Consider the following 20,847-nt stretch of genomic DNA (forward strand, 5'->3'; position numbering starts at 1 on the left):
GATGCCCTGAAAGAGTTTAAATTGGACTCTCAACCTTCTATGTCTCAGTATTCAGTCATGTACCGTTCTAATGTTCTGGGTGTCAGGTCAAAAGCGCGCCGGGACAAAGGCGCAAGCAGACAATTGAGCGCAGCGCGGAGGCGTGTGCTGAAGAAAATTACTGTTTTTAGGGCTCCATCGGGGGGGCGTGGGGGGGAACCCCCCCACTTTACTTAATACAAATCGCGCCGCATTGTTGTGGGGGGTTTGGGGAGTTGTAACCCCCCAAATTTTACTGAAAACTTCACTTTTTCCCTGTTTTTAGGGAAAAAGTTAAGTTCACAGTAAAATGTGGGGGGTTACAACCCCCCACAACGCTGGCACGATTTGTAGTAAGTAAACTGGGGGTGCTCCCCATCAAAACCCCCCGTCGGAGCCCCTAAAAACAGTAATTTTCTTCGGCGCGCGCCTCCGTCTTGCGCTCAGTTGTCGGCGCGCACCTTTGTCTTCCGCGTTGTTGTTTATGAACCAATGTACTGTCCTCCTTTTTTCCGTCCCACCTTCAACTTATTGGTCTGGTGACGGAGCAGTGGGATGTCCCAGAGAGCTCTTTCCAGCCCTCTAAAGCTATGACTAGGATTTATCCACTGGCTCCTGATTTTCAGCATTTTTTTTGAGCAGCCCAGGTGGATTCTGCCGTGGCACAGATTACCTGATGCACCGCCTTCCCTAGCAATGGGGGTGTAATGCTTAAAGACTCCCAGGATCGCAGAGAGGACATTACCTTGAAAAAGCTTTTAGAGGTGGCTTCTTAAAGTACCTTATCAAGGCTGCGGTGGCGGCCTCCTTTGCAATGCGTGCTTGTCACATGAGATTGCATCATGTACCCTCTGTGGAGGAGGATGCCTGTCCCCAACTGGTGATGGAAGGTGTAGATTATGTGGCAGATGCTCTTTATGATCTCATCAGAGTTCTCAGTAAGGTCTTGGCTTACATGGAGTCGGCACGTCAAACTCTTTGGATCTGTCAATGGGCTGGGGACTCATACCGAAACAATCACCTCCAATCTAAGCAGACTTCCTTTCAAGGGTTGGCTTCTTTTTGGAAAAGGTCTAGTTGACCTCATGGCTAATGTTGCTGATCACTGCCCTAAGTCTCTCTCAATGAACAAGCCTCGCCAGACTACGGGAGGGGACCGTAGTACTATTCGTCCCTCCTGCAGATTTAGTAAGAGATTCTCGGGCTCTTCTGCCCAAAGGTATACCCAGGGATACTGTCCCCGTTAAAACACTTCCAATTCAGGATGTGCTCAGGCATCTGGATCCCGTGCTGCTGCTGCTCTTATAAATCCCCAATGACATCAAAAGTCAAGTGGGGCTCCCTCATATTGGGGGCTGTCTCTCTCAGTTTTACCAGGAGTAGACTCGCATATTCTCAGATCAATGGGTGCTGGACATCATTCGAAAGGGGCACAAGATAGACTTCTTTTGCCTGCCTCCGGATTTGTTTCTGGACTCTCCGGCAGGTTAGCCGGAAAAGGAGTCAAAGGTCCACACTACCCTGCAGCATCTCTTGAATATCTGAATGGTAGAGCCCATTCAGGAAAACAAATCAGACTTAGTCAGATACTCTTTATACTTCATTGTGCCAAAGAAAGGCTCGGAAAACTGGAGACCCATTCTGGATCTCAAGTCGGTCAATCGCTTCTTGCAGACTCCTCATTTCTGAATGGAAACTGTGGGCACGGTCCTAGCTGATCTCTCTCCCAGGGAGTTTCTGGCATCCTTACCTCCATATTCCAATCTTTCCAGAGCATCGCAGGTTTCTGTGTTTCCATATTTTGCAATAGCATTTCCAGTTTGCTGCTCTGCCCTTTGGATTCGCGACAGCGCCCAGCACTTTCACCAAGGTGTGATGGTAGTTGTGGCCTTTCTTCACAGGCAGAGTGTCCAGATCCATCCTTACTTGGACGACTGGTTGATTGTCTTGTCAAGTGTGCAAGTGAGTTATGGAGATTGTAGTGTCTCTGCTACAATGCTTGGGTTGGCTTGTCAGCTTCAAGAAGAACCATTTGAAGTCATTGCAGACCTTGGAATATCTGGGCCTTCTTTTCGACACCTTGAAGGGATGTATGTTTCTTCTTGATCTACGCAGACTGAAACTTCAGAAGCAAATTGGAGATCTTCTGGTTCCCATAGCCTGGCATTATTTGCAGGTGCTGGGGTCCATGGCGGACTCCCTGGAGGAGGCCCCCTGGGCCAGAGCGCACATGCGCCCTTTACAGGAGTCCCTCCTCTCTTGGTGGTCTCTGCAGTGTCATTTCCTTCAGATGCCATTCCCTGGACAGAATGGGTTTGCAGTAGTCTGCGCTGGTGGTTTCAGGTGAAAGCTCTCCGCCAGGGCAAACTTCTTTGGAACACGGAGTGGATCACTCTTATGATGGATGCCAACCTGTCAGGACCGCTCCATTCAGGGACAGTGGACTCCGCATCAGAAGCATTGGTTGATCATAAGAATAGCCTTACTGGGTCAGACCAATGGTCCATCGAGCCCAGTAGCCCGTTCTCACAGTGGCCAATCCAGGTCACTAGTACCTGGCCAAAACTCAAGGAGTAGCAATATTCCATGCTACCGGTACAGGGCAAGCAGTGGCTTCGCCCATGTCTTTCTCAATAACACACTATGAACGTTTCCTCCAGGAACTTGTCCAAACCTTTCTTAAAACCAGCTACGCTATCCGCTCTTACCAAATCCTCTGGCAATGCTTTACAGAGCTTAACTATTCTCTGAGTAAAAAAAAATTTCTTCCTGTTGGTTTTAAAAGTATTTCCCTTGTAGATAGCTGTTTTTGTGTTTTTTCGGATGTGGGAGTTACAGTACAACACAGTTCCTTTTTCCTCCCAACGGTCATGTTGAGTTTTCATATCGATGAATCCATATTCTTTCCCTCCTTCAAGGAGGAGGTTTATGGACAACAATTCCAGGATTTGAGGCTCCTGGACATTCACTGGGTGCTTATTCAGTACTTGCAGGTTACCAGTGATTTCTGGAACATAAGCAATGCCTCCGCTGGGTCAGACCTGAGGTCCATCGTGCCCAGCAGTCCGCTCACGCGGCGGCCCAACAGGTCCAGGACCTGTGTAGTAATCCTCTATCTATACCCCTCTATTCCCTTTTCCAGCAGGAAATTGTCCAATCCTTTCTTAAACCCCAATACCGTACTCTGCCCTATTACGTCCTCTGGAAGCGCATTCCAGGTGTCCACCACACACTTGCTTAACAGAGTCTATCAGGCAATTAGAAAAAGAAATAGCCTACTTGAGAACACGAAATAGTGCTATGCCTGCTCCAAAAATTGAGAGAAAAGTAGTGCCTACTGTGTAGGGTTACCAAATTTTCTGTTCCGAAAATCTGGACCCTTAAACCCGCCCCCAGGCCTGCCCCCTGCTGCCTGCTCTGGTCGGGCAGGAGAGCATGCGCGCATGTGACACGATGATATCATGTGTGTGCGCATGATGTTATTGCGTTGCCCTCCTGCCCGATGGTGAGAGTTTTGGAAAAGCCATCCGGAACCCCTAGATTAATGATTTAGATTGCATTTCAGGACGTATCATCAGATTTGGGCACAAATAGTTGTTGAGGAAAGGCTCTGGTGTTAATTTAATTCCCTCCCAGCCTCCCACCCGTCTGACCACCTTTTTCTATTCTCCAGCCTTAAGAAAGGGGTTCCGGCCTAAGGCGACAGTGGCAAGATGGATTAGAGAGGTGATTATTTCGGTATGTTTTGGCACATCAGGCACCTCCAGTAGCATTTAAGGTACATTCTATGAGATAGTAACATAGTAGATGATGGAAGATAAAGACCCGAATGGTCCATCCAGTCTGCCCAACCTGATTCAATTTAAATTTTTTCTTCTTAGCTATTTCTGGGCAAGAATCCAAAGCCCTACCCAGTACTGTGCTTGGGCTCCAACTGCCAAAATCTCCATTAAAACCTACTCCAGCCCATCTAAACCCTCCCAGCCATTGAAGCCCTCTCCAGCCCATCCTCCCCCAAATGGCCATATACAGATACAGACCATGCAAGTCTGTCCAGTACTGGCCTTAGTTCAATATTTAATATTATTTTCTGATTCTAGATCCTCTGTGTTCATCCCACGCTTCTTTGAACTCAATCACCATTTTCCTCTCCACCACCTCTCTCGGGAGTGCATTCCAGGCATCCACCACCTGGCATCCTCTTGGGTGGAAGTTGCTGTGTTTTTCGTTAGAAGAGATTTATCGGTTAGCAATTTGGTCTTCTCAACACACATTCTCTAAACATTATCGGTTGGACGTGGCAGCATGAGTGGTGCCATTATTGGTTGGACATGGCAGCATGAGCTGTGCCATTTTCGGAGAATCAATCCTGTCGGGGGTGCTTTCCGGGTTCCTCCCAATATAAGGAATGCTTTACTACATCCCAGTAGTCTCTGGATTCATCTGCAGCTGATGCTAAGGAAGGAAAAATTATATCTTACCTGATAATTTTTTTTCCTTTAGGAGCAGCAGATGAATCCAAGGTCTCATCCTGTTTCAAGTATTGGTTCATATGTTGCATTTTAATCAGTTTTTATATTGGTTTTTTCTTTGTTCACTGTGAGAGAGGAATTATAGCGGCATCAGTTTCACATGCTTTGTCACAAGTAATACTAGTTGACCGGGAGGCTTGACATCCAGTAAGCCAGAGTTCAAAGTCTGAACTCTATCTTCACCTGCTGGTAGATGGGCACAACCCACTAGTTTCTGGATCATCTGCTGCACGTAAAGGAAAGAAAATTATCAGATAAGACATAATTTTCCTTATTGTCCTTATTTGTTAGACCCTTTAAAACAACTTCCCCGAAATAGAATGCTGAACCTGTTAGAGCAGTCTCAGGTCAGGTACCTGAAGTTGACATTCAAAGATGCTAAAAATTGTATTTATGTAAGGAGTTATGAAACATTTAAGTTCTATTGGAGAAATATTCTTCTTGAATGACTCGGCCATCTTTTCATTGTCCACTTTGTTGCTTGTTTTCTATAGTGTGCTGTTTTGTATACCAGCTGTGGAGGGCAGCGGCGACTTCGTATCCATAATCTCGCTCTGAACTGCTGCACTCAACTTGCTGACCTTTATAGAAATTGTGAAACTGACACACTCATCAATTATTTTGCCAAGTTTGGTAAGTGATAGTGAATAGGCATAACCTCTTATAAAAGAATCTAGTCATTCATATATGACACACAAGTTTGTTTGATTTTTTTTTTTTTTCTTTTGTTGAGCTATTACTGAAAATTATGGTTTAATATACCACTTTTCTTCAAAAAGAACCAAGGCAGTATATATTCCAGTAATCAGAAACAGATCTCCGTAATATATAGCAGTGATTTAAAACCTTTTTCATGTAAAGAGCCAGAGAGTGGGCATAAGAGCTCCGAGGGCCCCAAAAGATTTTAGGTTTAATTCTCTGAGGTCAAGCAGGCATAATATTCTCACATGTGGGTGATGTCATCCATGGACCTGGTATGGACACTATCAAGAGCACTATCACTTTGAATCTTTAGGCAGAGCCCATACTGCACATGTGCCGGTGTCTTCCCACCTGACGTCGGCTCGCAGAACCAGCAGTTCTTCATTTTCTATGGAGTTGAGAAGCTATATCTTCAGTTTTTTCTTCAAAGCATCAAACTTTAGCCCTTTTTTTGTGCCTTCCCTACTTATTTTTCAGTGTTTTTCTCATAATTTTTTGGTTTTTATTGTGTTCCAGTATTTTGCCCAACTTTGATTCATTTTTGTTAATTTTTTGGTTTTTGGCCTTCAGGCCACTCTAAGCCCTTTTTTCCGCATGGGAGTGTCGACTCTTTTTGGCATCCTAGTTACTCAATTTACCTGGGCCATTGAGCCCTTTGACTTAGCATTGTCCATTTCACCCTCCATGTCAGAGGATACTGAGTGACATTAAGAAATGTTCTCAATGTAATTGGACCATTTCAGACTCAGACCCGCACACAATTGATGTGTCCAGTGTCTGAATCCTGAACATGGAGACATTTGCTGTGACCTCTGCTCCCGCATGTAAAAGAAATTCCAAAAACCAGTTCAGCAAACATTTTGGTAACATGTTGACATCGAGCATGGCAGGAAACTCGGAACCCAGCACCCAGCCTCCTATGACTCAGGCATCAACATCAGTGCCAAATGCATCAACACCACATCCAGAGCATTGGGCATTGAGCTCCTTTCAGAGAGAGGACTCTACCTCCTGTTCATCTATTCCTTGCATACCAAGGGGGACAGCATATAAAAAAAGCTAAGAAGCTGAAAGTTATGTTGTCTGTAGTTTTACTAGTAACAGGGTCTCGCAAGGTGGTCAGGTTTTAGCAGAGGTGTTTGACTAACAATGTACCACCCATCTGGGCAATAGCAGATGGACAGTGCTGGAGGCAGAGGATTGCATTTGATGCAACAACAACAAAAATATCAAATTTATACTGCGCAGAAGAAAGGCCCAGCAATCTACTTCTGTATTCTGCCACAAAAACTTGATGATGATCATCAAGTTGATAGGACTCGAACCCGTGTCGATGGCACATACTAAGAAGCACAAATATTCTTCTCCTTCTAGGCATGACACTGCATCCTCCCAAGCATTGACATCCTTGATGCACAGTAAATGTTGATGCACTGAGAACCACTCACCTTCCATCCGGCTGATGTTAAGGAGACATCAAAGTCTCCTACACACTGACATCTAGTACAGCAGACTGCTTCTGTGCCAGTGGCTTTTTCTGTCCTGCATAATCTCTCTAGGAGATCCAGGCTATACTCAGACAAGAGCTTTCAGGGCTACTGCAGACGCAGTCTTCACAGGCATTAAAGGCTTCCACACCTGCCTCAGCCCAGCCCAAGGATTCATCAAAGAATCATTTGAGGATGAGGTCACATACCCTTGCTTGACATCAAACATCTGGGTTAGCACGGACCCACTGATCACATACATCGTCATCAATGGAGGAGTTATCTCCTGGATCAGACCATCAGCCTACATATCGATACACAGTCAATGCTTCTCTCAATGCATATTCCTTGAGTCACCTAGTAGGGAGTATTTTGAGGAGGCCGACTCAGATATCTCCACCCATTCAGATGAGTATTTGCCATAATTCTCAGCAGAATCCTATGGTATACCTTCTGATCGTTCCCCTCTTCAATGACGCAAGTCTCCTCCAGAGAGTATATCCTTTTACTTGCTTTACCCATCAATATGGAAACAGAAGAGGAACCTCACTCTGAACTTTTTAAACTCCTTGACTTAGAAGCAACTGGTATATGGAGTTTTCTCATTGTAGTTCTCTCCATATACCAGTTCTTATGTTTTTAAAAAAACGTATATAAAGGAATTACAGCACTACTGCTTTCATATTCATGCACCCAAACATTGGATCTGCAGGAGATATCAGTCCATTTTCAGTGCCACCAGCTGTGTGGCCAAGAACAGGAATCTTGGCCACACAGCTGGTGGCATTGATAATGGGACTCACCAAATGGATTTCATTTGGAAACATCCCAATTGGACCAAATGGGTTTCATTTGGAAACATCCCGATTGGACCAAATGGATTTCATTTGGAAACATCCCAATTGGACCAAATGGGTTTCATTTGGAAACATCCCGATTGGACCAAATGGGTTTCATTTGGAAACATCCCGATTGACCAACTTGTTTCTGCTTTGATCTATTTCATTTGTGGGACTACAGTGTTGCTTTTGTATCCCTATTATTGCATTCTCTGGAACCCATCCATCACCTGTCCACTGCTATCTATACTGGACTAATGTATTTTTCGGACTATAAGACACACTGGACCATCAGACACACCCACTTGTAGAGGAGGAAAAAACCAAGAAAAAATAATTTGCTTCAGAATTTTTTTTCTTCTTAGTTTTTTCTCCTCTACACATAGGTGCGTCTGGTGTTCTGGTGCTAGGAAGCCCGAAGCAGCCTGGAGCCCAAAGCATGAAACAGCCTGCAACCCAAAGCCCCAAGAAGCAGCCTACAGCCCGAAGCCCTCCCCCACTTCCCCCCGGTACCTTTTTTAAGTAGCGGTGGTCCAGTGCGGTCTTCTGCTGGAAGGCTGCCTTTCTCTGCAGAGCAACGCAGAAGCGTGACCTTTGCGCTTCCTGCCTGGTCCCGCGCCGCTCTGTGATTGGCTGCAGTAAGTAACTGACTGCAGCCAATTACAGAACAGCGCGGGACCAGGCAGGAAGCACAAAGGTCGCGCTTCTGCGTTGTGTGTCACTCTGCAAAGAGGCAGCCGTCCATCAGGAGACCGCTGGACCACCGCCACTTAAAAAAGGTACTGGGGGGGCACAGTATATTCGGTCCATAAGACGCAGGGGGTGGAAAAAATGCGTCTTATGGTCCGAAAAATACGGTACTTCTCCACCTCTCTAACTCTAGTCTAAAAACCAAATCTGTGCTGTCAGTGCATTTTATTTTCCCTTGGACAAGAAACCTCTGTCTATACATTCCTTGTTAACCTGTTTCATGAAAAGACCTATTCCACATGAAACTACCTGTTATCCCAGGACAAGCAGGCAGCATATTCTTGACTGATGGGTGACGGCACCGATGGAGCCCCGGTACGGACAATTTTAGAGTGATTGCACTCTAAGAACTTTGAAAGTTCTAGTAGGCCGCACCGCGCACGCGCGAGTGCCTTCCCGCCCGACAGAGGCGTGCGGTCCCCAGTTTCTTAGTTTCCGCGGAGCTAAGAAGACGCGTGTTCCAACTGCTGTTGGAAAATTTTTTCAAATTTTTCTCGCCTTTCCGCTCGCGCGTTATTTTCTTGTCGTGATTTATTCACCTTATCGTTTCTTTCTTTTATTTTTTTTTAAAAAAAGTCCATTTTTTTCGACTTTTTTCCGGTCAGCCCCGGCAGGGCCTGTTGGCACCATTGAAGCCTCGGGCTTCGATTTTGCTACGGCCGTTTTTCCCTTCATGCCCCCTTCACCGGGTTTTAAGAAGTGTCAGCGGTGTGCACGTCCTATTTCCCTTTCCGACCTGCACAAGTGGTGCCTTCAGTGTCTGGGTCCGGACCATAGGGCAGAAACGTGCACCCGCTGCAGTTCTCTCCAAAAGAGAACTCTAAATAATCGCCAAATTCAACAGCGAATTCTTTTCGGTGCCGTCATGGAAGTTCCCCCGGCATCGACACCGTCATCTTCCTCCAAATCGGCACCGGTGACTTCGACACCGCAAGATCCATCCTCGGTGTCGCACCCTGTAGGTAAGCCGGCTAAGAAGCCATCCCCTACTGTCCTTAGCCCGCCAGTCGAACAAGCAGTGAGCCAAGTCCTGCAGACTGCGCGCCGGCCTCGCAAACGCTCCGCTCCTATTGAAGTCACTGCCTCTTCATCGGCATCGACTTCGCCTGAGCGTCGAGCTGCACCGCAGGTACCGAGCAAGAAAAAAGCGGTACCGGTGCCATCGGGACCGTCTCTGGATGAGAGAATAGCATCCATCCTTCAGGTCCAGCTTAAGGAGCAGTTACAACACTTGCTCCCGGCTCTGCTGACTCCGAGCCTTCCAGTGTCGGTACCTACTGAGCATTCGGTGCCGATCGTCGAACAGCCTGTTTTGTCGGCATCGACGTTGTCAGCACCGCAAAAATCTGTTTCTATGCCTGTTCTCTCGGCGGAACCGAAGTCTCTTCGACGCACTGCTTACTCGACTTCGGAGCCGGTGCCGTTCTCTGACACCCGTACTGCTGTACAGTCACCCGGTACAGTGTCCATGAGGTCTGGTAAATCGGTACGCAAAACCAAGCATACCGAACCTTCTACCCCACTTTCTCAGGGCCGTCTGTCATCGGTACGGGACCCTGATTTGTAGGATGATTCTGATGACCCCCTCGGTACCGAGGCAGATTATTCCTCGGAGGAGGATGTTACATCGGTGCAGGATCCTGCTGGTAAGCCAGAGCACTCGTCCTTCACCAAGTTTCTTAAGGAGATGTCGGACACCCTTTCCATCCCTCTAGAGTCTGACTCTAAAAAATCCAAAGCATTTCTTGATGCTTTGGATTTTGACCAGCCTCCAAAAGAATTTTTTAAGTTACCCCTCCATGACATCTTGAGGGAAACTTTTTACAAAAATTTAGAAACTCCTCTCACCGTTCCAGGAGCCCCTAGGAAGCTGGAATCGCTTTACAAGGTGATTCCTATTCCAGGGTTTGACAAACCCCAGCTGCCCCATGAATCTCTGCTGGTGGAGTCCACCCTCAAAAAATCGGCAGGTTCTAGTGTATATGCCTCTGTCCCTCCTGGCAGAGAGGGCAAGGCCATGGATAAATTTGGTAAAAGACTTTACCAAAATGCAATGCTGGCCAACCATTCGGGTAATTATGCGTTTTACTTCTCTTTTTACCTGAAACATTTGATTCAGCAACTCTCTTCTTTTCAAAAGTATCTTCCTGACCATAAGCTTCCTGCATTCCAACAATGCACTTCCAGTCTCCTACAACTCAGGAAGTTCATGGTCCAGTCCATCTATGATACTTTTGAACTCACATCCCAAGCTACAGCTATGTCTGTAGCAATGAGACGATTGGCATGGCTCCGAGTCTCCGACCTTGATGTGAACCACCAGGACCGCCTTGCCAAAGCTCCCTGCCTGGGTGATGAGCTCTTTGGAGAATCTATGGATACCACCACTCAAAAGCTCTCTGCCCATGAGACGAGGTGGGATACTTTGCTGAAAAATAAAAAGAAGCCTCCTCCTCCTCCTCGTCCATTTAGACAGCAGCCATCATATCAGAGGCGGTTTTCTGCTCGGCCAGTTCGGCCTCAACATCCACAACCTCGGAGGCAGCGGCAACAGCACCAACAAGCACGTCAGCAACAGCCGCCTACCATAAAGCCTGTCACTCAGACTAAGCCGACTCAGCCCTTTTGACTCCCTTCTCCTGGGCATTGCCAGTCTCCCTCCCTCCTGTCCTCTTCCACAGCCCATAGGAGGTCGATTAACCATTTTTCACTCTCGATGGGAGGTAATCACCACCGACCAGTGGGTGCTCTCGATCATAGCCCATGGCTACTCCCTCAATTTTCAGACTCCCCCGCCGTTAGGCCTGCCAAAAGAGTCTGCTTCCAACAAGTCTCAGTCCCTCCTTCTCGCTCAAGAGGTTCAATCCCTCCTTCTTCTCAATGCCATCGAAGAAGTTCCTCAAGATCAGCGAGGTCAGGGTTTTTACTCCCGGTACTTTCTAGTTCCCAAAAAGACCGGAGACCTCAGACCCATCTTAGATCTCAGAGATCTCAACAAATGTTTGATCAAGGAGAAGTTCAAAATGCTCTCTCTTGCCACCCTCTACCCTCTTCTCGCTCAGGGCGACTGGCTATGCTCCCTCGATCTCAAAGAGGCTTACACACATATTCCTATCCATCTGACGTCCAGGCAATATCTGCGCTTTCTCATCAATCAACATCATTATCAATACAAAGTGCTACCCTTCGGCCTGGCCTCCTCTCCCAGGGTATTCACCAAATGTCTGATTGTGGTAGCGGCCTATCTCCGCTCTCACAACTTTCAAGTCTTCCCTTATCTGGACGACTGGTTGATCAAAGCTCATTCCCCTCAGGCGGTTCTGCTTACCACCAATCAAACCATTCACTTCCTTCGACTATTAGGGTTCGAAATCAATCTACCCAAGTCTCACCTCATTCCGACCCAGCGACTTCAATTTATTGGAGCCGTTCTGGACACTGTTCTGATGAGGGCGTTTCTTCCATCCAACCGCCTTCACGCCATCCTCCATCTCTGTCAGCAGGTGTTTCAACAGATTACCATTTTTGCGAATCACATGATGGTGCTATTGGGGCACATGGCTTCGACAGTACATGTCACACTCTTCGCACGTCTCCACCTGCGTACTCCTCAATGGACCTTAGCGAACCAATGGTCCCAAGCGACGGATCCTTGTTCACAACACATATCTGTGACCTCGTCTCTTCGACAGTCGCTTCTTTGGTGGTTGACATCTTCAAATCTATCCAGAGGTCTGCTGTTCCATCTACCTCCTCATCAACTAGTCATCACCACAGATTCCTCCCCCTACGCCTGGGGAGCTCACTTGAACGAATTCCAAACTCAGGGATTTTGGACTGCCCAGGAAAAGAAATACCACATCAATTTCCTGGAACTCCGAGCGATGTTCTATGCCCTCAAGGCATTTCAACATCTTCTCTTTCCTCAAGTACTACTCATTTGCACAGACAATCAAGTTGCAATGTACTACATCAACAAACAGGGAGGAACGGGCTCTCGCCTGTTGTGTCAGGAAGCACAACGGATTTGGTCTTGGGCGACAGCTCGTCACTTATTCCTGAAGGCTGTCTACATTCAAGGGGAACACAATTCCTTAGCGGACAATCTCAGCAGAATTCTCCAACCTCACGAATGGACTCTCGATCCCTCGACTCTTCAGTCCATTTTCGCTCAATGGGGCACTCCTCAAGTGGACCTTTTTGCAGCTCCCCACAACCATCAGCTGCCCCTGTTTTGCTCCAGACTCTACTCTCCTCACCGGCTGGCGCCCGATGCATTTCTCCTGGATTGGACCAGTCTCTTCCTATATGCTTTTCCCCCTCTACCGCTCATGCTGCGAACACTGTTCAAGCTCAAGAGGGAACAAGCCACCATGATTCTCATCGCTCCACGGTGGCCCAGGCAACATTGGTTCTCCCTTCTACTTCAACTCAGTTCCAGGGAGCCCATACCTCTTCCACTGTTTCCTTCTCTGCTTTCTCAGCATCAGCAGACCCTACTGCATCCCAACCTACAGTCTCTGCACCTGACAGCTTGGTATCTCTCGGGCTGACTTCGGCTCACTCACTTCTTTCTCAGCCTGTCCGCTCTATCATTGATGCTTCCAGGAAACCGGCCACGCTCCAATGTTATCAACAGAAGTGGTCTCGGTTTTCTTCCTGGTGCCTCTTACATCACCATGATCCCATGTCTCTAGCAGTGGGACTGGTGTTGGACTATCTTCTTTCCTTGTCTGACTCTGGTCTTAAATCTACTTCTATCAGAGTTCACCTTAGTGCCATTGCTGCCTTTCATGAGCCAATTCATGGAAAACCCCTCTCGGCTCATCCTTTGGTTTCTCGGTTCATGAGGGGCCTTTTCAATGTGAAACCACCTCTCAAGCCTCCTCCTGTGGTCTGGGATCTCAATGTGGTTCTTTCCGCTTTAATGAAGCCTCCTTTTGAACCTTTGGCCACAGCGCATTTCAAATTTCTTACCTGGAAAGTGGTCTTCCTTATAGCTCTCACTTCTGCCAGGAGGGTCAGTGAACTGCATGCACTAGTGGCCGATCCACCTTTCACTGTTTTTCACCATGATAAGGTGGTTCTCCGTACACACCCCAAATTTCTTCCTAAGGTTGTGTCTGACTTTCATCTTAACCAGTCCATAGTCCTGCCTGTATTTTTTCCAAAGTCTCATTCTCATCCAGGTGAACAGGCATTGCATACCTTGGACTGTAAACGTGCTCTGGCTTACTATCTTGAACGTACTAAGCCCCACAGATCATCTCCTCAACTATTTTTGTTCTTTGATCCTAACAAGTTGGGTCATCCTGTATCTAAACGCACTCTCTCCAATTGGCTTGCTGCTTGCGTTTCTTTCTGTTACGCTCAGTCGGGCCTGACACTGGAAGGTTCTGTCACGGGCCACAAAGTTAGAGCTATGGCAGCGTCTGTAGCTTTCCTCCGATCTACTTCCATTGAGGAAATCTGCAAGGCTGCTACTTGGTCCTCAGTTCACACTTTTACATCACATTATTGTCTGGATGCATTCTCCAGACGGGATGGACACTTCGGCCAATCTGTTTTACAAAATTTATTTTCCTAATGGCCAACCTTCCCTCTATCCCTGTTTTTGTTAGCTTGGAGGTCACCCATCAGTCAAGAATATGCTGCCTGCTTGTCCTGGGATAAAGCACAGTTACTTACTGTAACAGGTGTTATCCAGGGACAGCAGGCAGATATTCTTGCGTCCCTCCCATCTCCCCGGGTTGGCTTCTTAGCTGGCTTATCCTAACTGGGGACCGCGCACCTCTGTCGGGCGGGAAGGCACTCGCGCGTGCGCGGTGTGGCCTACTAGAACTTTCAAAGTTCTTAGAGTGCAATCACTCTAAAATTGTCCGTACCGGGGCTCCGTCGGTAAGAATATCTGCCTGCTGTCCCTGGATAACACCTGTTACGGTAAGTAACTGTGCTTTACTTGGGATCTTAATGTGGTACTATCTGCTCTTATGAAGTCTTTCTTTAAGTGGCTTAACATCTTGCTCTCTCAAATGTTCTCACTTGGAAAGTCATTTCCCTCATTGCCCTCACCTCTGCATGCCAGATCTTCCTTACACGAGAGTGGTGCTTCAAGCTTATCCAAAATTCCTACCCAAAGTAGTCTCAGAATTTCACCTCAACCAATCTATCATTTTGCCTTTTTTCTTTCCAAAGCCATTATCGCATCCTGGAAAAGCAGCTCTTCACACCTTTAACTGCAAATGTGCTCTGGCATACTACCTAGACTGGCTTTTGACCCTAACACACTTGGAGTTCCAGTTGACAAGAAAACTATTGCCACTTGGCTAGCAGACTTGTAGATGCAATTATAAAATAGAAAATCACTAAGACAGTAATATTCTAGACTTATGTGCTAGGAATATGAAAGCACCTCTTGTGTTCCTATGATCTAGAATTGCTGCCTTATAAGAAGAATACTGCCAATGTGGGATTATATATTATTTATTAGATAATAAAATAAGTAGAAATATGGCATGCATATTAAAAAAATATATACTAATGATTATACAATAACTAGTGTTTAAGCCCGTTTTGCATTAACAGGTGTTGGAGTACATGTCTGTCTGGGTTTTTTTTTTATTTGTCTCTCTCTCCTTGGATGCTGTCTGTCTGTCATTCTTTCTGTCTGTCTCTCCCTGGCCCCTTGTCTGTCTATCTTTATTTCTAACTCTATCCTCTTCCCTCAATCCTGCATGTGCCCTTTTTTCTTTCTCCTCTCCACTTCCTTCCAAGGTCTGCTCCCCCTGTCCCTTAGACTTCCATTCAGTGGCTGTCCCTCCTCTCCCCCACACTTCCATTCAGTGTCTGTCTCCCTCTCTCTACCCCTTCTATCTACTGTTCACCCTCTGTCTTGCCCCTTCCATTCACTGCCCTCTCTTCTCTTTCTATCCAGTGTCCGCCCTCTCTCTCTCTGTTCCATATGGCATCTCCTCCTTCCTTTCCCCCTGGTCTGGCATACATTCCTCCTTCCCTCCATGCCCTGCCATCTCTTCTTCCCTCCAAGCCATTCTCTCCCCCTCTGCTCCCTTTCCTCCTTGAACTTCATCGGGCAGCAGCAGCAGCATTCACAATTCATTGCTGTTGCCGGCTTCAGGTCTTCCTCTCTGTCGGGTCGTCTTCCTGAAACAGAAAGTAGGCAGGACCTGCCAGAGAGGAAGGCCTGAAGCCGGCAAAGCAGCGAATTGTAAACGCTGCTGCTGCTGCCCAAAGAAGCCAAGCCTTGAAAAACCCGAGGCAGACCGCTTCTCTTCCCTCCCAGCCCAACCCCCGCTGACTCGGCTCCCTTACCCTTTCCGATCCCCGCCTGCGTCGCAGAAGCGTGAAGACTGAATGCCGGCAATCGGGGTGGCGAGGACACGGCTCAGGACTTTGGGAAGGTGGCATGCAGCGGCGCTCCACGAAGCCCTCCTCCTGGCAGCCGTTGTCAGCACCAATCGGGGCAGCGAAGACTGAACGCCGGAAATCGGGGTGGCAAGGACGCGACTCAGGAGACTGGGAAGGTGTTGGCGTGCGGCGGCGCTCCATGAAGCCCTCCTCCCGACTGCCACCGCCAGCACCATTCGGGGCGGCGAGGACGCGGGCAGGGAGAGAGCTTGCCTGCGCTTCCTCCAGAGGTTGGTGAGTGAGGGCGGGAGGTGGGGAGTGGCTAGAGTGATCCCTGCCTCCGCGTTCTAAAATGGAACGCGGCCACGGATCAGAAATCACAGCGGGGAGGGATCACGAAGTTTCAAGAGCGCATGCGCACTCTAGGGTTTTATTATATAGGATATATGTAGATATATAGCTGGTAACTCAGGAAAAAAAATATGGTTACACTGAAGAAATTTCCTGAGAAGATATCATAAAGCAGCAACTTGGTAATTAGGCTAATTACCAAGTGTCCCAGAATAACTAGCCCTTATCCAGCAAATAATAATAATAATAATTTTATTTCTCATATACATGTGACAAACTAGCTCCTGGAACTCTACAAGGTTCAACATTCTCACCCTTTAGATCAACTGGGGGGGGGTGTCTGATAGTGATGAAACAATTCCTCTTCAGGTCTTCAAGCTTTGCAGTGACCCCCCTTGGTTCCAGTACAAGTAAGGTCAAAGTCTTTACAGTGCTCCTGCAGTAGAATTCTCCAGCTGATAACAGCCAGTGAATAATCAGTGAGTGCTGGTCTCAGCATATAAGACAGTCCATATACTTCACAGACAATTCCTGTCCCTCTCTTCACATCAATGTGCATGCCAACCAACTGTGTTCAGCCTGGTGCTGATTCTTTCCAGTTGTGCCTAGGTGACTAGGCTTTTAGATGGACCCACTTTATCAGGGCAGGTACAGAATGTCTTGCCGAGATGATGACAAAGTGAGATAGACTTCAGTGCAAAATGCTTGTGAAGCTCGCTCCTACACAGTTTCTCAGGAACTAGTCTGGGGCGCACAACAGGTGGCTGACCTTGGCTTTGAGCAAACAGCTTGTTTACAAGTAGCAGGCAGGATCCATGAGGAGCACAAAAAACACCAAAAGGAGTGTCACCGAGTGGTTAGGAAAGCAAAAAGAGAATATGAAGAGAGACTGGCGGGGGAAGTAACAAACTTCAAATCATTCTTCAGGTACGTCAAGGGGAAGCAACCAGCAAGGGAGGAAGTGGGACCCTTGGATGATGGAGACAGAAAGGGAGTGGTAAAAGAGGAAAAGGAGATAGCTGATAGGCTAAATTAGTTCTTCACTTCAGTCTTCACGAGGGAAGACACAATCAACATTCCGGAACCCGAGGAGATCGTAAAAGGAGATCAGGATGAAAATCTGGTCCAACTAGAGGTAAGCAAAGTGGATGTCCTCAGACAGATAGACAGGCTAAAGAGCGACAAATCGCCAGGTCCGGACGGCATTCACCCAAGGGTACTCAAGGAACTAAGGAACGAAATAGCTGAGCCACTTAGACAAATATGCAACCTATCCTTAAAACCTGGAGAGATTCCGGAAGCCTGGAAAATAGCAAATGTCACGCCCATCTTCAAGAAAGGCTCAAGGGGAGACCCAGGAAACTACAGGCCGGTGAGCTTGACCTCGGTCCCGGGAAAGATGATGGAAGCGCTGATTAAAGACTGCATCTGGGAACACATCTAAAACACTGGGCAGCTAAAGCCGAGCCAGCATGGCTTTGCAAGGGCAGGTCATGCCTCACTAACTTATTATACTTCTTTGAGGGGGTAAACAGCCAGGTGGATAAAGGGGAATCTATAGACATCATTTACCTTGACTTCCAAAAAGCCTTCGACAAGGTACCACATGAAAGACTGCTAAGGAAGCTATGGAACCACGGGGTGCAAGGGGAGGTCCACCGATGGATCAAAAACTGGCTGGCGGACAGGAAACAGAGGGTTGGTATAAAGGGCCATTACTCAGACTGGCAATGGGTCACGAGCGGAGTTCCGTAGGGGTCGGTGCTGGGACCGCTCCTGTTCAATTTATTTATTAACGACCTGGAAGCAGGAACAAAATGTGAGGTTATTAAATTTGCGGATGACACCAAATTATACAGCAGGGTTGAAAGCAAGGAGGACTGCAAAAATCTCCAAAAAGATCTGACAGCGCTGGAAGAGTGGGCCAAAATGGCAAATGAGCTTCAACATAGGGAAATGCAAGGTCATGCATGTAGGGAAAAAGAACCCGATGTTCACTTACAAAATGGGGGGATCACCGCTAGGGGTGAGTAACCTTGAAAGAGACCTGGGAGTGATGGTAGACACATCATTGAAGGCGTCGGCGCAGTGCGCCACAGCCTCAAGGAAGGCAAACAGAATGTTGGGCATCATTAAGAAGGGTATCACGACCAGGACGAAGGAAGTCATCCTGCCACTGTATCGTGCAATGGTGCACCCACACCTGGAGTACTGTGTCCAGTACTGGTCGCCGTACCTCAAGAAGGACATGGCGGTACTTGAGAGAGTCCAGAGAAGAGCAACTAAGCTAATAAAGGGTATGGAAGACCTCTCATATACTGACAGACTGAAGAAGCTGGGGCTTTTCTCCCTGGAAAAGCGGAGACTCAGAGGAGACATGATAGAAACCTTCAAGATCATGAAGGGCATAGAAAGAGTAGACAGGGACAGATTTTTCAAATTACGGGGAACCACAAGTATGAGGGGGCACTCAGAGAAATTGAAAGGGGAAAGGTTTAGAACAAATGCCAGGAAGTTCTTTTTCACTCAGAGGGTGGTGGATACATGGAACGCGCTACCGGAGGATGTGATAAGCAGGAGCACAGGGCTTCAAAGAGGGTCTGGACAGGTACCTGGAGGACAAAGGGATTGAGGGGTACAGATAGGAGTAAAGGTAGGTAATAGGGATAGGATTAGAGGATTTGAGGCAATTACAAAATTAGTCAGGGACACTGTTCAGGCAATTAGGCCTGATGGGCCACTGCGGGAGCGGACCGCTGGGCAGGATCGACCTCTGGTCTGCCTCAGCGGAGGCAACTTCTTATGTTCTTATGATATCTTTGTTCAGAAAAGATGATTCATGGCCTAGCAAGGTCTCGAGCCTTTAAAGGATGTTGCAGTGATACCCCTACAGACTGTATCTCCTTCGTGTATACTTAGGCTAGACCGGGGGTCGGCAACCTGCGGCTCCAGAGCCGCATGCGGCTCTTTTCCACCTTTGCTGCGGCTCCGGTAGTGTGTCACGCAGGCATGCACCTTACAAGTCCAGTTGCCGAAGAGAGCCGCGGAGCAGGGGATGTGGCCGGAAGCAGGTAGAAGGGAGAGGGAGATAGGAAGGCTGTAGATCTCCGGAGCATGACACCGACCCCGGCCAGGATGATTTCTTTTTCAGGCACCTTACAAGTCCAGCGTCGCGGCGGGAAATAGCCACGCTGAGCAGTGAGCTCAGCACATACACAGATGAAAGCCTTGCTTGCTGATTGGTCCGGCGGCCCCGTGCCGCCGGACCAATCAGCAAGCAAGGCTTTCATCTGTGTATGTGCTGAGCTCACTGCTCAGCGTGGCTATTTCCCGCCGCGACGCTGGACTTGTAAGGTGCCTGAAAAAGAAATCATCCTGGCCGGGGTCGGTGTCATGCTCCGGAGATCTACAGCCTTCCTATCTCCCTCTCCCTTCTACCTGCTTCCGGCCACATCCCCTGCTCCGCGGCTCTCTTCGGCAACTCAGCAGCAGCTTCTGACGTCGGGGCCTACCCTCTGCGAGTCCCGCTTGTTTCAACTTCCTTTTTCCACAAAGGCGGGACTCGTAGAGGGAAGGCCTCGATGTCGGCAGCTTGTCTTGATCACTGCTGCTGACGAGTTGCTGAAGAGAGCCGCGGAGCAGGGGGGTGTTGCCAGGTGCAGGTAGAAGGGAGAGGGCCAGATGCAGGACTCGTGGGTGAGGGAGGAGAAGAGAGAGAGAAAGAGAGAGGGGAGGGAAACAAAAGGAAATATTTCATACTGGGCTGGGCCGGAGTGGAGGGAGGGTGGAAAGATTCTAGCTACAGGGTGCAGTAACAAAGGAAAAGGGGGGGGGGGGGAAGCTGAAAATGGAGATAGTGACACAAAGAAGAGAAAGGGTAAGCAGGACCTACTGAATAAGGATAGAGATACAGAGGGGACATGAAGAGGAGGTGAAATAGAGACATAGAAGTAATGCTGAAAAAGTGGGGGGGGGGAGATAAAGACATTGAAAGGGCAAATGGTGAACATGGCGTAAAGATAAGGACAGAGACAAATGAAGATTCTGAAAAAGTGGTGAGATAGGGATATAGGTGAGATGGACACAAAGAAGGGTGATGCTGGAAAATAGGTGGAATGGTAATTCTGACAGACACAGAAGGGAAATGCTGGATCAAGGAGAGATGGGGCTCAGGCTGGATGGAATGAGGAGAAATGCCTTGTTGGCCCGGAACTTCCTCTCCTACGTCAGAATTGACGTCAGGGAGCGGAATGCTGGTCAGCGCAACACTTCTGCAGGGAAAGCTTGGGACGGCGGTGGCTTGGGGGCTGTTCCCCGATTGCGGTGGCAGCAAACCGAGTGGCTTGGGGGAGGGCACGGAGACAGAAAGAAGGGGGAACAGGGAGACAGAAAGAAAAAGTTGGGGGAGAGAATGAGGTCTGGAGGAGAGGAAACATACAGGAGGCTGAAAGAAAGGAAGAAAGATTGGATGCACAGTCAGAAGAAGAAAGTGCAACCAGAGACTCATGAAATCACCAAATAGCAAAGGTAGGAAAAATGATTTTATTTTCAATTTAGTGATCCTGTATATAGCATTAAGATAAGAAACAATATATGCAGTGTTAGATTTGTTTTATAATGGTTTTGCGGCTCCAAGTTTTTTTTTCTTTTCGAAAACGGGTCCAAGTGGCTCTTTATGTCTTAAAGGTTGCAGACCCCTGGGCTAGACTGACACTACAGGGCCACGTAACAGCCTACAATGTCCAAGCTGTGGCTACCTCAGTAGCTCATTTCTGTTCTATATCTATTGAGGTCATCTGTAAG

General features: G+C 47.8%; 1 protein-coding gene across 6 annotated transcripts in view; it reads left to right on the forward strand.

Annotated features, from left to right (window-relative positions):
* The window catches only part of SEC24C (SEC24 homolog C, COPII coat complex component), a 220,176-nt gene that overhangs the window by 179,599 nt on the left and 19,730 nt on the right, over positions 1–20,847 (forward strand). For all 6 annotated transcript variants that reach the window (XM_033941868.1, XM_033941866.1, XM_033941871.1 and 3 more), the window contains one exon: positions 5,045–5,183. In XM_033941868.1, coding sequence (XP_033797759.1) covers positions 5,045–5,183 — 139 coding nt within the window. The remainder of the gene's footprint in view (positions 1–5,044; positions 5,184–20,847) is intronic.

The sequence above is a fragment of the Geotrypetes seraphini genome, chromosome 4 (assembly GCF_902459505.1).
Source record: "Geotrypetes seraphini chromosome 4, aGeoSer1.1, whole genome shotgun sequence".
Classification (NCBI taxonomy): Eukaryota; Metazoa; Chordata; class Amphibia; order Gymnophiona; family Dermophiidae; genus Geotrypetes; species Geotrypetes seraphini.